Below are 14,967 nucleotides of genomic sequence, written 5' to 3' on the forward strand. Positions count from 1 at the left end.
ACGCGTATCAAGACCGCGTATTGAATAGTCCGTCGGCATGCCGGTTATTCGGAGTGTTCAATAACTGCGCGCCGAGCCTAGAGCGGTGGATTTACGCAGACGAACACTCTCACATAAATCCAGTGCAGCCACTGTAGGTAATGGGGTGGCAGCAGCCAACCCCTGGCGCTTAATGGCTTTGCGGGTAACTTTATGCAGGTCGAGCCGCAGATTATGTTTGTAAGCGCCAGACTTGATCGACCTTCTTGATACAACATTTCTCGTTCCTTTGCTTTATTCCTTACTTGTCGTAACGCCCTGGAGCGTCTGAGGGCATACCGTTATAGACGACACAATGCAAGCATGTACATCAATACCGGCTATGTCACAATGGCAGCAGAACCACTCTCTTCCTGTGGAGACGCGTGGTGCAGCATGGTGTCAAGTCTCCGGCAGCTCCGGTACAATGGGACAGATGATAAATCAAACTGCTCGGTGACATTTTCAACAAAGTGCGGTCTTAGCTAAGGCGGCGCATCGGGGTTGGTGTTAGACCGTGACGGCAAAACTTGCTGGAATCCCCGGCTTCACATCGGCGGTCATCGCCAACAGCCTGCGGGTATCTTGAGAGTCTGCACACCAGTCTGAGGTTGACTGTTTCAAAAAACGAAGTTCCAACGTTTTGTCCAATGCTCCTATGATCTTTTCCATGCCCCAAGTCAAGGTACCAGGTGTGATGTAACAGCCGAGCATTCAGGCCTGACCAAGTGGCAGTATCTGACTCGATCATCTGATCATACACGTTGAGAGTTAACAGATGACTGAACTTTCCACTGAGCTATACAGGAACTGGGTCTCGCAAGGCGGAATATTTGTGGTCTTTTCAAGCTGAACTGCAGTAGGAAAGATTTCGCTGGCCCCCTATATGTACACATATTGCTTTCTCATACTCGATAGGATCTCTTTCGTTACGCCACGAAACGCTGTTGTTTTGAATTGCTGCCGTTTCTGAGACTAATCCTTCGTCTCATTCAATTCTTTTATCCTGTTAGAGACGTCAAAGTCACTTTGATAACCAAGACTTTCCAGCCGACAAAGCGCTCTGCGCCAGTCCCGGTCCGTACTTCCAAGCCGCCCATGCCGAAGCGCCGAGGGCAACCCATGACACCAATCCCCGAATGACCAATATACGCTTGACGAGCCTCATATTTGCCGCGTCGTTCAGGTGTGGAAACTTGACGTCCGCGGGAGGTAGTGGCTTTCCTAGGAATTTGCACAAGGCCGGATATCCATCGCTGGCCTGAAACTCCAGCACAGGGCGGCCGCGCTTGCGAGCTTCCTCGCGAACCCAGTTGTTATATGAATCGTAGACCGTCGGCGACAGCAGCGACCGCTCGCCCATCTTCTCTTCCCACAGGTCAGGCGCCTCTTGGTGGCAGCGCCAGTGCAGCCTGTCCGTCTTCCATAGGAAGCATATCGATAGGTAGGTCCTCGTGGTGAAGAAGGAGAGGCTGTCGCGAAAGCTCTTCTGCCAGACTGGCCCGCTCGAGCGCTGGTTGAGCACGATTGCCGCATCTGGATACATGTCCATCAGGTCGTCGATGAACATGATGCCAGGAAAGTCGCAGGTGGCAGAGTAGCCGTCGAAGAGCTGGTGCAGCATCTTGTGCCGCTTCTCCCTGTTCCGCTCGCGCATGCACTCGAGCACATGTTGCAGCCGGTCAGCGTATGGTGCTACGCGGGCCATGTGCATACATGGGCCCATGTCGAGGTATTCGGATTCGAACGCGGCTTGAAGCGACGACGTTGCGCAGCGCGGGAGTCCGGCGCCGATGACCTGCATGGTACGTCCAGGGACGCCGTCGCCGATGGACCCCTCCGGATTGCCATTGCTGATGAAACGCATCTTGTCGACGATGGCAGATTGTTTGAAGCCGTCTGGCAAGGGCTGAAGGGAAATATCACACAAGGCCAATAGGCGCTCTCTCCACAAGTCCGCTCGGGAATCAACTTACCAGAGACCCATAATCGATGGCGGAGGCCATCGCGATTCTTAAGTAGCTTGGTAAGGCTCTTGTAGACAGGCCGCTAATTGTTCATGCCCGCCGCAAAGGATCTCACGATGCGTGTCTGTGCCGCACGCTAGCTGCAAGTACGGCCTTACCACAGGGCTTTGGGTCTTCGCGTACGTGAAAGTTCCACAACCGTTAGCGCTCAGATTGGGGCGAGGACCAATCGAGAGAAGTGATTCCAGGGGCCATAAGATTGCTAGGGACTCAGCTGAAAGAAGAGAGTTGGAACAGGATCACTTAGGCTGCAACCAAGCATCCGTCTCCGTGGTGGATACCGGTACTACACAGGGCTGATCGGTGCCGCGCCGACAGCCTACCGACAGCCTTCGGAAGGGTTGCCGGAAATAGCATGTAACACGCGGTGGACTCGCGTTTTGCTCACTGTCTTTGGCTGCTTGGAAACAGCTGGCATTGTTGCAACTATACCTCGAGATCCAATTACAGTTGAACTTTCGTATCAGGCTCGTGATACTGCATGCTCACAGCAACATTATCACCAATTGGAAAAGCGGCCCCCAAGACACTGCCGTGTTCCCGACCTTCAATAACTGAGATAGTTGTTAACAGTGACTAGATATCAGATGTAGACTGCGTAAAACCATAAATTAATATATACGTTCATGCCGTATAAGCGAGTTAGCTCACGATAAGAAGCTGATGCGGCTAGGGCCGAAGTAAGCTTATTATCATCGAAAACTTAAATTCTGACAGCTTCCAAACCATCCAAAGCCAAGCTGCAAGCGAGATGAGCATTTGTCAGTTTTGGAGCTACCGCGCGATGGTCGATGAATGCTCGTGTTCATGTGTTGATCTACCGCTTGTTTCAGGCTCACAAGCCTGGTTGAGGTTGATGGTGATGCTGGTGATGAACAAGCTGCTTACTTAAAACATTAAAGAATAGACCGAGAACCTTGCAAGTGGAGGATTTAGATGAGAAAGCTTAGCGCTGTACAATCTCTCATCACCCCAAAACGAGAAACCTAATCAAAGTTTTCGTAGGTCAACTTGTTTCTGACCCCCTCGTCCTTGCCGCATAAAGCAACAGAAGAGGTAGTCTAAGTCGTGCAATAGGGCACGCACACTATTGATCTCTCGTCTTGAAGGCTCATGCTCTCCGCAGTACCTCGGTGGAGACACCCTCAGGTAAGCAGACGAACTAGTTATTTTGGGGTCCTTATCAATCTCTCTCGAGCTCATTGCGAGAAAGTAAGTCATTTACCAATCGAGATAAGGAGTGTCTTGGGCGTCAAAAATGGGTGCCAGATTGTGCGTGGAGTGAGAGTGGACAGGAAACCAAGCCTGAAAGAATATGGTACTTGGAAAGCAAGTCGCCTGTACAATTCTGACCGATGAGAAACATGTATCGTATGGAGTCAACTCAAGTCCATCCTTCGAAGATCCATGCGTTGGAGAGGTACAGAATTGCTAGCCGCCAATACTTCCTGATCCTGGTTTAAAAGCACCACTGAAAACGTCACTATACGTGGTAATTCCTCGATGAAGTGACGCCTACACGATATCAAAAATGACTCTAGTTGCAGCCCTGGTCAACAGTGAGTTGGATACGATCACGATGTCTGTGCAGGGACCTTTGTTCTACTGGATCTCCTCAGATTGATTTCATTACATTTCAGCACCTGTGTGCGGTGCAAGTCAGCAAATGAACCTTCTCTACTTCAATTGGTCTTGAATATACATTCCATGTCTGTGTAGGGCGCCGGCCATCCCATAAGCGCCGATCAGCAGACTGGCTCTGCTATCTTGCTTGAATATTTCCACCACCACAAACACCTATAGAAAACGAACGATGATTATTTTCCACCGAGAGTCAAAAGCTGTGGTCTATTCTCGAACTTGCAACATAAGTTTGGAATGCAAGATATGCTCGAACCTCATAATGTGTGTGCTAATTACCAACTAGACAGTCAAGCAGGTCTACTGCTCTATAATGCTGAATCTTTGCATCTGTCGAAGTAGCAAACGTAACTGATCAATTTATGTTTAGCTTAAAAGCATGACTCAACGATGGACTTTACAGTTGTGATGTCGCAAATACACTCGGGAACCGAGAGTATGTCCTGATGTTTGGAAGTTCTGAGGTATCAAATCAAGGCTGAATGTGGAAGCAGCCAATTAGAGGGAACTATGTCTTGGTTAGGGCTGTTGTTGTTATTGTAGGCGCCATGTCTGAGTTGGGCAGTGGCAGCTCCGAGACATTTCATTGAGTAATGGGATACTATCCGTACGTGACGTGACGCATCTGCCAAGTTGCACGACCGGCCACGCTTTCCTTCTCAGCGACACAGCTGGTATGATGACAGCAAATGCAACACCCGATCATCATATCATCGCCATCAAGCAGTTTCCTCATTAGATCTATTAGTCGTTGTCGTGAATTGATGAGGCAAGTGTTGCTGTTGCACGTGGTGTGGAATGTTGAGGAGGCCCACCTTGAGGGCGAGTTTGTGTTAGTGGCAGCAAAGTGGCAGCAGAGTGGAGCGCGGGAAGAGAGACCGGACTTCTGAGTGGAGTCTGGGGAAGCGGGGAAAGAGACCCTCCGACCCACTCGGTGTGTCCTCCTCCTCCAGCAGCCAATCCGCCTAATCTCTCGGTGTGCTTACGCCATTTGAGTTTGTGCTCTCCATGGCTCTGGAAGAGGAGAATCTCATGAATGATGATGTTGAGAATAACAACAACAACAACAACAACCAGCTTAACAAAAGCATGTGATTGATAGAGGGGAAACGGCCTGATGGATGGACCCTTCCAGGGCACACACTGTATGGTGACGACAATCTGCTCCCCGTATGCATCTGGCGATCCTGAGCCATGCTCCCCTGCTGATTGGTGGGCCGCTGACATGCTGCGACGTGTTACCCCGCTTTCTGGGGGAGGATTTGGGTGAGCAAATGGTGTGTGTGTGTGGTCACAGTGGTCACAGCGGTCTCGACTCGCTCAAGTTTAGCGCTTCCCCTTCCCAAGCCTCCCTCCCATGCTCCATGCTCTATGCTTTTGGGTAGCCGCCATGCCGTGCGAAGGCGAGGGAGAGGAAGAGGAGAGAGTTTGGGGCTTGTTATGTGAGCGAAGTGAGACGGGGGAGAGGCATGGGCATGGGCATGGGCATGGGCATGGGCACATACCCCCCCCCCTGAATTGAATTGACTCGGATGCAATAAAGACCACCACCACTGCCCGACTCTCCCGTCCCTCCATCCCCAGCCTGCTATTCCTTCCCATCGTTGCACCACTGCCCTCCTCTTTGTCGACCCTTTCCCCGGTAAAGACACCGATTCGATTGATTGATTGCTTGCTTGCTTCGACTTGATCTGATTGAGATCCAAGTGCAAGGGATCGTTCTTCGAATATCATCTTTCTCTGTTCACTTCGACATCACTCAATAGAGTTCTCAGGTTAGTAAGGCTTATTTACATCATTCTCATCAGCCATTCTCTTAATCAACAACATCGGTAGCCACGTCACCGAGTCGTGTTATGTATCATGTCCATCATCCAAATCACATTGCCATATCGTTCATCATTCTGACAACTTACTAACTATCGCTCTATAGACGTCTATCACACATATAGACGACTCAAGCTGTTCTTCAACCTTAACTACCACCAACAACTCAACTTAACAACCATCTCGGCCTTCATCACCACCATGCCCGTCCGCATCCCCGCCGCCCGCCGCACCGAGCTGCTCTCCTTCGGCATCGCCGGCGTCGGCGCCTTCGCCCCCTTCTACATGCTGCTGCCCGGCGCCGAGGAGCGCCTCGCCGCCCAGACCACAAAGTGGGCGCCCCGCTGGGAGCGCAACATCTCCTACTTCACCCCCCACACCGAGCGCGCCATCCAGCGCGTCACCCCGCCCGTCGAGAAGACGGTCAAGCGCATCGACCAGCGCCTGCCCCTCGAGAAGGTCACCAAGAACGCCCACCGCCGCATCGAGAAGGGCATGGACAGGGTCAGCAAGCCGCTCGTGAACAACTAGATGTCTTCCATGATTGAGGCTGGAGTGGACACTTGAGATTGACGAAGGAGGGTTGGGCGTTTGGGCAGAGGCAGGCTTATATTTCAATAAGTCCTTGTCTGGGGTTTGCCTTAGGAAATATACTGCATGTCGTTTTGCTTTTGTGTAGGATAGCACAATGAGGAGGCATACTCTTGTCTGCCTCCTAAAGCTCTCGCTCGAGGCTTTTAGCAGCGGCTCGCCTCAATGGAATCAGTATCTTGAACGTCTTTTTCTCTTTCTGTGTCTGTCTCTCTGAAAACCTGACATGTTTCCTGGCTCGACATCGCGTACATCCCATCGTGGAGATGATCCTGTCATTATCATGAACTTCCTGACATGATCTCTTGCCCACCATGGGACCAGAAAGCCCTCGATGTCGACAACAATCCCTTCTCCGGGGCAAGCACCGTGTTCTCTCTTCTACTTCTCGTGCAGAGATTAGGCGTGACAACCCAATAAAGAAAAGCCACAATGGTCTGTTTTGATTTTGCCACCCCCCTCTACTGCTTGTAATAATCGTCTTAGCCGGGGCCATCGCATGACCAACGAACCTTTCATTGGGTATCCATCGGTAAGCCCCTTTTCAACATATTTCAGGAAACCCGGATATGGAAGACTGAGAATCTATTTACTATTCACGTTCCCCCGATCGAAATATTTCTTTCTTCCATAGACAACTCAATAGCTATAGGCACAATTCTGCAAAAGTCTTGCGAGATTATAGGTGCGAAATGTTGGATGATTTGTCCCGATACACCTTTTTGTTACACAGCTTATATAACAAGAAGAGAGTCTTGACACTTTGATCATATACCCGGCATTGATCCCATCTTGGTTTGTATAGGAGTTGATATACATGCAAATTTTCAATATAGACCATATCGTATGTGCCAATTGTCAATGTGTTCTTCTGGCATGAGCATGGTGGTGACAAACCTAAACTTCACAGTGGATATGTTTCGTATCAGCCCATATTGGTGATTAGCAAAGGGGGCTTATAGCTGTCTGCAGATTTATATATTCTCCAGCATACGGCACTCCAGAGGACAGGGATTTGAGATTGCCTCTGAAGTTTCTAATCATGGCAGTCCATTTAGCCTCGTCGAGAGTTTCTTCAGATGATGGTTTGAAGATTCATATGAGAAGACATTTGACTGTGTTGTACTACTTACTGTGTTTGAAAGCCACTGAGAGCCATGCCTTGCTGTGTTTACTTTGGTCATTACCATCTCTGATGGGTTTGTTGATATTGAATGAACATGTGTTCTATCGACGCGGCTCATAAGTCCTGAGCATATCTCTGGAATAGCGAAGGGAGGGAGAAACACGTGCTGCCGAGGGTACAATCTAACCTATTATTGTCGTAAAACACGTTGAGCAAGTTATTTTGAAGTCTAATAGCCTCTATATGTTCTCAACCTAATGAACTTAGTGAAAGAGAAATGATTAGAAGAAAGTTGAGCTCTGCATATTGAAACTAATATATCAATCAGACCTCCGGGTAAGATATTGACTGTATTTCATTGCTAAAGCTGAGTGAGTGGCTTTTTGACACACACATGCTATGTCGAACAGTCCACTAATACAGTATAGCAAATGAAGTTACAAGGAGACAACTGGTAAAGCTGGAATGATCTATCTCAAACATAGTCCACTTACACCATGCACGAGCTTGTGCTATAGAGAGACTACGCCTGTGTCCATCGCCTACTCTTTCCTAAAGCGAATACTGCAGGTCTTAGCTAGCTCCCTCAAGATTCAATATTGCGCATGCTTGGCACGGTCTCTCTGGGAAAGCAGTTGAGCACGATGTACAGTGCGTTTTGGCCTTGCCCGATATCGCATGAACAAATAAATGGACGAGCAAGCAACGGCCGCATTCGACAATTAATTGCTTTTTTGGCGCTTGCATCGGTAGCTCCGCAGACCTCTGGCAGATGCATCCTGTAAAGCTGCAAAAGTAACAACGTGCGAGGAAAAATTACAGCACTCGCCAGCATGCAGCAGAGTTTGGAATTTCAGAGGTTGCTTGATGACCGCATCATGGTAGCCCAATGCACGAAACTCTGCTCACCGATGGGTGTTTCTTTTATGAGTCAAGGTCAGGCATTATCCGATGACTTCAGTCCTACATCGATGGGGTTCGTGTCTCCCTGTAATTGCACGATTCCGGAGGTGGATCTTGAGGTGTGAACTGGCACGCTAGCATGTTATCGTAGGGTCCGGGCTCGAAGAACGGCGGCTTTCTGGCGACGGTGGATCAAAATATCACGAATCCGGGCAACTGGTTCTGAGGCGGGCCCGGAACTCGCTCGTCGAATGGTCCAAAAGAGCCCGGATGCGCTGTCGAAAACCCACCTAGGTGAGTTAGCATGCATTGTGCGTCCGAGCTGCAGCACAATGCGCTAACCTCCATCCTGGGTAGATCCCAGAACAGCAACAACTGCAGAGATGCAAAAAGCAAACAGAAATGCAGAATGTGAGATGAGCGCATGGGATCGCAGTAGCCGATGTGATGAGCCTGCGGGAGGCACAGCGGGTTCGTCGAAGGATGGTCCCGTTGAAAGCTAAACTGTATTGTATCGCTAAATACTACCCTTTGTAAGGTCGCTGGGCCTGAGGCGGTCAAGGCTTCGGCATAGGGAGCAGTTGAAATTGGTAGAAGACAAACGGCAACATTCGGAAAGGGAGATTATGTCAAAAGGACCTATACTGTTCTTAGTCAACTTGAATTTGAAGTCGATGTGAGTGCCTATGACAGCAAATGGGTCTTGCCTATCTATTCAAGAACTCTATACACGGTGTAGTACAAGGGCCATCGCGGAAGTCAGGTAGTCGGGAAGAGTGGAGTCTCCCGAGTCGTTAACGGTGAACATCATCAGGGCCCGATTGTGATGCAGCCTGCAGGAAGGCCCTGTGAATTGTGGATGCACACTAGACGTTTCTTGTACTGGCCATCAGAGGCGGTAGGCTTTGGAGCGACACCACATCGCTTCAAAATGTGCGAGCAGTTTTTGGCTGTCTAACGGTGGCTTGGAGTTTGACACATGGTTTGGCTCTTCGTTAGCAGCAGGCTGCGACTCAGCCTCAAGAGCCCGGTGAAACAAATTCGGGGATCACGTTGGATGATGCGGGACATCATTATTCAAGGCAATGCGGCTCTTCTGGGTTGCCTTATTTGCCGCCTGCGTCAAAGGGCACATTCTGGGCGGGTTAGCTCGGCCTCGACCATGGCTGAAGACAAGGGCCGAGATGCCTGCTCTGCCTGGGGTGGCTGGCTGCCTCGCGCTTAATAGTGGATGCTCTGGTTGAGAAGGCTTCGCCATCCAAATCGACACACATGGGCTCCGTCTCCAGTGTGGTGGCGGACCAAGAATGACCATCAATGAAGGTTCATAAATCCAAATATCTCTGGCTGTCAAGTCTCAACAATCTGAATTGAGGTGTCATGTAAGCCTGTCAACCAGTATTGCGTTTTCTGTTACTGCGTGCAGGTGCAGAGATCGGTTGATGAACCTTTGTAACAGAGACTTCAGCAGGCACGGGTAGCCCAGTCAGGTCGCTCATGCGGGTCTAGTCTGCTCCTTCGATGGCCTCGTGAGTGGTTGTGAGTGTTAGGCATGGAGAACCTTTCGATACTTTCTTTGCCTGCATAGCCGCGGCCCCCTCCTTGATGGGCGGCCAGGCAGCTGCCAGCCCTGAAGAGTCAATCTATCAATGAGGCTGGCCAACGTCGCCGCAGATTGCCACCATTAAGAATTCGCTTGGGCGTGTGTGGGTGCGATTCGTCGTCCATCATGCAGGGTAAGTCAGATTCGCAGGAAGGACACGCCAGCCGGACAGATATCCAGCCATAGACAGTCGATAAAACTGTGCCATCTGTCATCCTGAATTGCCTCCATCTTCCTGGCTCTCCTACTTCTTCTTCCTGCTCCTCGAATCTCGTTTCCTTCGCCAACTTCCTTTCCATTTGTATCTAGCAGGCTCAAGATCCCTTGCGTTCTAGCTCTCGCACCACCCAGGTAAGCAAGCATTGAGTCCCTACAGATGTCATATACTGCACGTCCCCCTCCTCTTATGAGCTATTTGTTGTACACTATGGTGGGTATGTATGCCTGCAGACCGCCATTCTGTCTGTAGTTGTCTTTGTGCTGCTGCATCGTGAGGGCGTCTTACGTTTGCTGGCGCGGGTAGGCACAGCATGACGGATGGTTGCAAAAATCACCAGCTGTCTCGCATAGCCCTATCTGGCTCAGGATCCCGGGCTCGCCCACAGTGGGCCGGCTAAGGAAGCACGGCTCGGCTGGTCTCGCCTTGCCCAATCGATTGGCTATTGAGGCGTGTGCGTGCACTTCTTCGGCGGTCGGTAGTGTCCCTGTTTCCTGAGTTGGCCGGGGACGAAAGGCGAGATTGCGGACAGGGCGACTGTGGACAAGGAATGGCATGCCATGGATGGATGAAGCTCCAGTCCTGCAGACGTTGCAGCAGTATGAGCATCAGCATTGCATCAGCGTTGGCATCGACAGGAACGCAAGCGCTACACATGCAAGACGTGCAGCTCAACGAAACACAAACTGCTGTCGCCGGGCTTGCTGCATCTCCACAGCGCCTTTCTGTCTGTTCAACTCGTCGCCTCCGTAAATGATGTTGGTTGATATTTGGCGCATTTCGCCCCTCAGTAGCGTTATGCGCGCAACACACACATGCATGCGCATATGAAGAAAGACACACAAAGACAGAGAAGAGAAGAAGAAAACATAGCTGACTGACGATATTTTGTAGACTTCCTTGAGAAAACAGCGGTGTTGCAAAACCTGCATTCCACCCTTCTGATCCCATCGCCTTGTCTCCTTCCATTCACAGGAGCAGCTGAAAAGTTACCTAATAAAGAGCATTTGGTGCCTTCCTCTCTTATTCACTAGAAGCTCGCGCCTTCCATTCATCTCATCTATCACGCTCACCATCGCTCCTTCCTCGAAGGAAACTCCCGTCGCACATCCTTGCTGCGGCCTACCTCTTGAGGTTGCTCCTAATACTCTATCTTTCCGCTGAGACCCTGAGCTCCCATCTCCAACATCGCCAACTCTACCTGGCACTTTCTCCACTTCCGGTCGATTACCGAAGATTGGAATATAACGTCCCGCCCGCCTCCCGCTTTCCCCACCTCCCCGGTCCCGCTGCCGTTACGGTCACCACTAATCATCTGGTGATCTTTGATCGCTAATCGGGGCCGAATCTTCGGGATATCGCCAATCTCACAGCATCTCATCACAAAGACGGTGCTACTTGTGCACTTTGTAAGTCGCATCTCGACGAGCTTCCTAAGGCGTGCTCTGCTCATCCTTACGCTCTCATCAAATTTGTCCTACCATCCGATCAGTCACCTCACAGCAAGAACAGCTATCTACCATCATGGATCCCCACTCGGAGAAAGACGTCGCGATCGTGAGAAACCCCCCAGCTGCCCCTATCAAGAGCGAGGAGGTCCAGGCACCAGAGTCAGCATCAGCAACAAACCCCGCCGAGGATGCTAAGAGTAGAGATCGAGTCGAGACCACCAAGAAGTCGCCAAAGAACAAGTGCAGCAAGAAACATGCCAAGACAAAGAAGTCCAAGAAGTCTAAGAAGGAGGTTCTGACCGACAGCTCTTCATCTGATTCAAGTGGGCCCGAGGCTGAGGATGTAGCCTCCTCCTCCGACAGCAGCTCCAGCGATTCCGATTCCGAACCAGAAGACAAGAAGAAGAAATCGTCGAAGAAACGACTGGACATTCAAAAGTCCAAGAAGAAGGCCAAACCCAAGAAAGTCAAGAAGCCAGTCAAGGTGCAAGTGACCCCGACATCGGATTCAGAGTCGCCCTCGGACACTTCTGATTCGGACGAGGTCGATGATATTGTTGACAGCGATCAACAGCGCAACCAGCAAGATCTCGTGCGTCAAATGCAACTCATGCAACTGGGTCATCCATACCAGTACCAGAGCAATGCAGGTCTACCTAACAGCATGCCCCCGACAATTTACGACCCTCCCGCAATCTACAATAGGCTACCCCCGATCGGGGGTCGACCACGACGAGCCGGACATCCACAGGCCCGTCGGCTTGGACTCGGAATTGACCCTAACCTCCCCATCATAAGAGACGGCAAGCAGCTGCACAATGGGAAGCAAAAACGAAAGGCGCCACGGCTTGACTACAAACGTGTGGACCAAGTTTGGGACAACAGCATCCACAACTACAAACTTCAAGACACTGCCGAGGCCACGGCCGAGAACCTTTACGAAGACTACCTTTTCCACGTTCGCCGGAATTTTGACTGGGAGGGCAAATACAAGGCGACATACATCGATATCAAGAGCAAGCTGTTGCGTGAATGTCTCCAGGATGTGATGGGTAATATCAAGGGGGTTAGTCTCGTGGAAGATACCCCCAAGTTGGATCCCAACATGCTCTTCTTATACCTTGAAGAGTTCCGCAACTATCTAAAAGATCTGAAGAAGACAAAGCCATTGGGCAATGACAAGCACGAGCGAAAGAAACAACAGAAGTGCATTGATGGCAAGCGGCAACACCTCAAGGTTCTCGTCAAGTACATTGACAAGGACTACGATCAAGTCAAGAGCAGCTTGTATCCTATGCTTCAGAACGGTCTTATCACTTTTGACTTGCTCTGGGCTCTTTGGAAGCCCAATACGCTTGCCTACACTACCACTTACGGCTCGCACGATGAGCCTCGTGTTTTCAAAGTTGAAATGGCCGAGAAACATCACACAATTATAAAGGGGGACTTCTACTATATTGAGGGCAAGGTAAGATATCATCCCACAGAATGTCTGAGCTGATGGTTCGCTAAATGTATGGATATAGTACTTCGAGTTTGACGGCAAGCAATTCGGTTATGGCAGCATGTCAGAGGAGATGGGCGACTTCCGTGGCGCACGCAAGATCACCAGTCTAAATTGCTACCCGTTGATGTACCACAAAAACTCCGCCCAGCTCCGAAACGATCTTATTGAACGAGGCAAGAAATTTGTAGCGCTCAGTGGGGTTCACTACAAGAGTCACCAAGGCATGGCATACTACAAGAAGAAGAAGTCGGTTATCAAGGTCAACATCAATGGCAGAATTATGGTGGATCCTAATGTTCATCGACGCATCAACCCCAACTACCCTATTTCCCTTGTGCGGCCCAAAGACCACGATGTCTTGTCAGAGGATGATGACTCGGACGGCGAGTCGGCATGTTGTTGTGGTCTCGATTCCGACACTGGTGGCAATGAAGCTGGCCTGGGCGACGAAGAGAAGACTAAATATGTCACAAAACTCTACACAGATGACAAGGGCAGAGTTCAGTTGGTTCGCATGACTAAGGAAGAGGCAGATGAGCTCAAGGAGAAACTCGACGAAGTTCAAAGCAAGGACGGGGAGTCCGCCGATGCCGCTGAAGATACACCCAGTGAAGAGCAGAGCGAGAAGAAACCACCAGAGTTTAGTGACGAGGAGTATCTTATCGCATCACCTGTCGTGCTGGGCTTCGCATTCGCAGAGAAGATGTGGCTCGAATTCACTGTATCAGGGGTCAAGGAAATCCAGTGGAATGAGACTGCATACGACTCTCTGGTTCTCGAGCGCAAGACAAAAGACATTGTGAAGGTGAGTTTAGGCGCTATCCCCCCCAGTTGTCATCAAGCTTCCTGTCTTTCCTACCTGTCCGACCAAGCGCACTCAAGTGGTGTGGTGGCTGCCTGATTTCTACCCAAAGTCAATGAAGAGACTTTCCAAGGCTAGGCTGACATTTTTCATAGGCTCTGGTCGAGTCTCACAAGTACCATGCTGCAGAGAGTATCGATGATGTGATCCAGGGTAAAGGAAGAGGTCTCGTTGGTAAGCATAACTCCTCTCTTTAGTCACTACCGTCAATCTTTGTAAGCCTAACAAATGTGTAGCTGTCCTCCATGGTCCTCCGGGTACTGGGAAAACTCTGACTGCCGAGGGTATCAGCGAGCTGCTCAAGTGCCCGCTCTACATGGTCTCGGCTGGTGAGCTGGGCACCGACTCACGCTTCCTCGAGCAAGAGCTGCAGAAGATTCTTGACATCTGCCATGCCTGGGGCGCCATCCTCCTTCTCGATGAGGCGGACGTCTTCTTGGAGAAGCGAAACATGCATGACATCCACCGGAACGCTCTTGTCAGCATCTTCCTCCGCCAGCTAGAGTACTTTCAGGGCATTCTGTTCCTGACGACGAATCGCGTCGAGACCTTCGACGATGCTTTCCAGTCTCGAATTCATATTGCTCTCCGATACGATAACCTTGACCGCAAGGCGAAGAAGACCATATTCAAGATTTTCATCGAGCGCGTTCGTGTCTTGGAGAAGATCGATCTCATGCCCTTCACTGAGGATGATTACGATCAGCTCGCTAGGCACGAGCTCAACGGTCGCCAAATCAAGAACACTGTGCGGGCAGCTCAGGCACTTGCTGTTAACAAGGGAGAGCCGTTGGCTATGAGCCACATCCGCCAGGTCTTGGAGGTGCAGATGCGGTTTGATCGAGACTTGAAGGGTGGCACGGGCTATGAGGATGCCATGAGGGGGTATTTCTAATTTCATATGTTATGCGGTTCCTGTCTGGGCGAGACGACGGCTGGGCTGAGAAGATGATAGGATAGCGTGTTAGCCATTGTATTGTGATTACTTGTTGTAACAGAGGACAGTAATGCGAATCTCTCCCACCCCCGTCCCCTGGTCGCTGTTGGTCTGCCCTGGGTCTCGAGGTCGTGAGCTTCTGAATGTCTATAATGGACAGGTGAAACACGTAAATGAAGAATCGTGAACTTAGCTACTCGTTTATCATGTCTTCGAAGCAGCAATAATGAGAAGGGCGAGTCCAAAGGTTGAGATGT

At 50.4% G+C, this 14,967-nt stretch overlaps 3 protein-coding genes across 3 annotated transcripts; 2 read left to right on the top strand and 1 right to left on the bottom strand.

Moving 5' to 3' along the window:
- Positions 1 to 993: 993 nt before the first annotated feature.
- On the bottom strand, positions 994 to 2,024 carry UCRPA7_688 (putative tpr repeat containing protein; the record flags this gene model as incomplete). The annotated part of the gene is made up of 3 exons (XM_007913282.1): positions 994 to 1,024; positions 1,104 to 1,927; positions 1,995 to 2,024. 3 exons carry the CDS (start codon positions 2,022 to 2,024, stop codon positions 994 to 996), a joined length of 885 nt encoding a protein of 294 aa, XP_007911473.1.
- A 3,019-nt stretch (positions 2,025 to 5,043) lies between these two features.
- On the top strand, positions 5,044 to 6,044 carry UCRPA7_689 (putative 4-coumarate:coenzyme a ligase protein; the record flags this gene model as incomplete). The annotated part of the gene is made up of 2 exons (XM_007913283.1): positions 5,044 to 5,128; positions 5,620 to 6,044. The coding sequence occupies 2 exons, from the start codon at positions 5,044 to 5,046 to the stop codon at positions 6,042 to 6,044; spliced, it is 510 nt and encodes a 169-aa protein (XP_007911474.1).
- Positions 6,045 to 11,477: 5,433 nt separating this feature from the next.
- Positions 11,478 to 14,668, top strand: UCRPA7_690 (putative aaa family atpase protein; the record flags this gene model as incomplete). Its single annotated transcript, XM_007913284.1, has 4 exons — positions 11,478 to 12,872; positions 12,931 to 13,716; positions 13,869 to 13,947; positions 14,010 to 14,668. The coding sequence occupies 4 exons, from the start codon at positions 11,478 to 11,480 to the stop codon at positions 14,666 to 14,668; spliced, it is 2,919 nt and encodes a 972-aa protein (XP_007911475.1).
- Between the last annotated feature and the right edge of the window lie 299 nt (positions 14,669 to 14,967).

This window comes from Phaeoacremonium minimum (assembly GCF_000392275.1).
Source record: "Phaeoacremonium minimum UCRPA7 unplaced genomic scaffold PA7_03_scaffold_39, whole genome shotgun sequence".
Lineage (NCBI taxonomy): Eukaryota > Fungi > Ascomycota > Sordariomycetes > Togniniales > Togniniaceae > Phaeoacremonium > Phaeoacremonium minimum.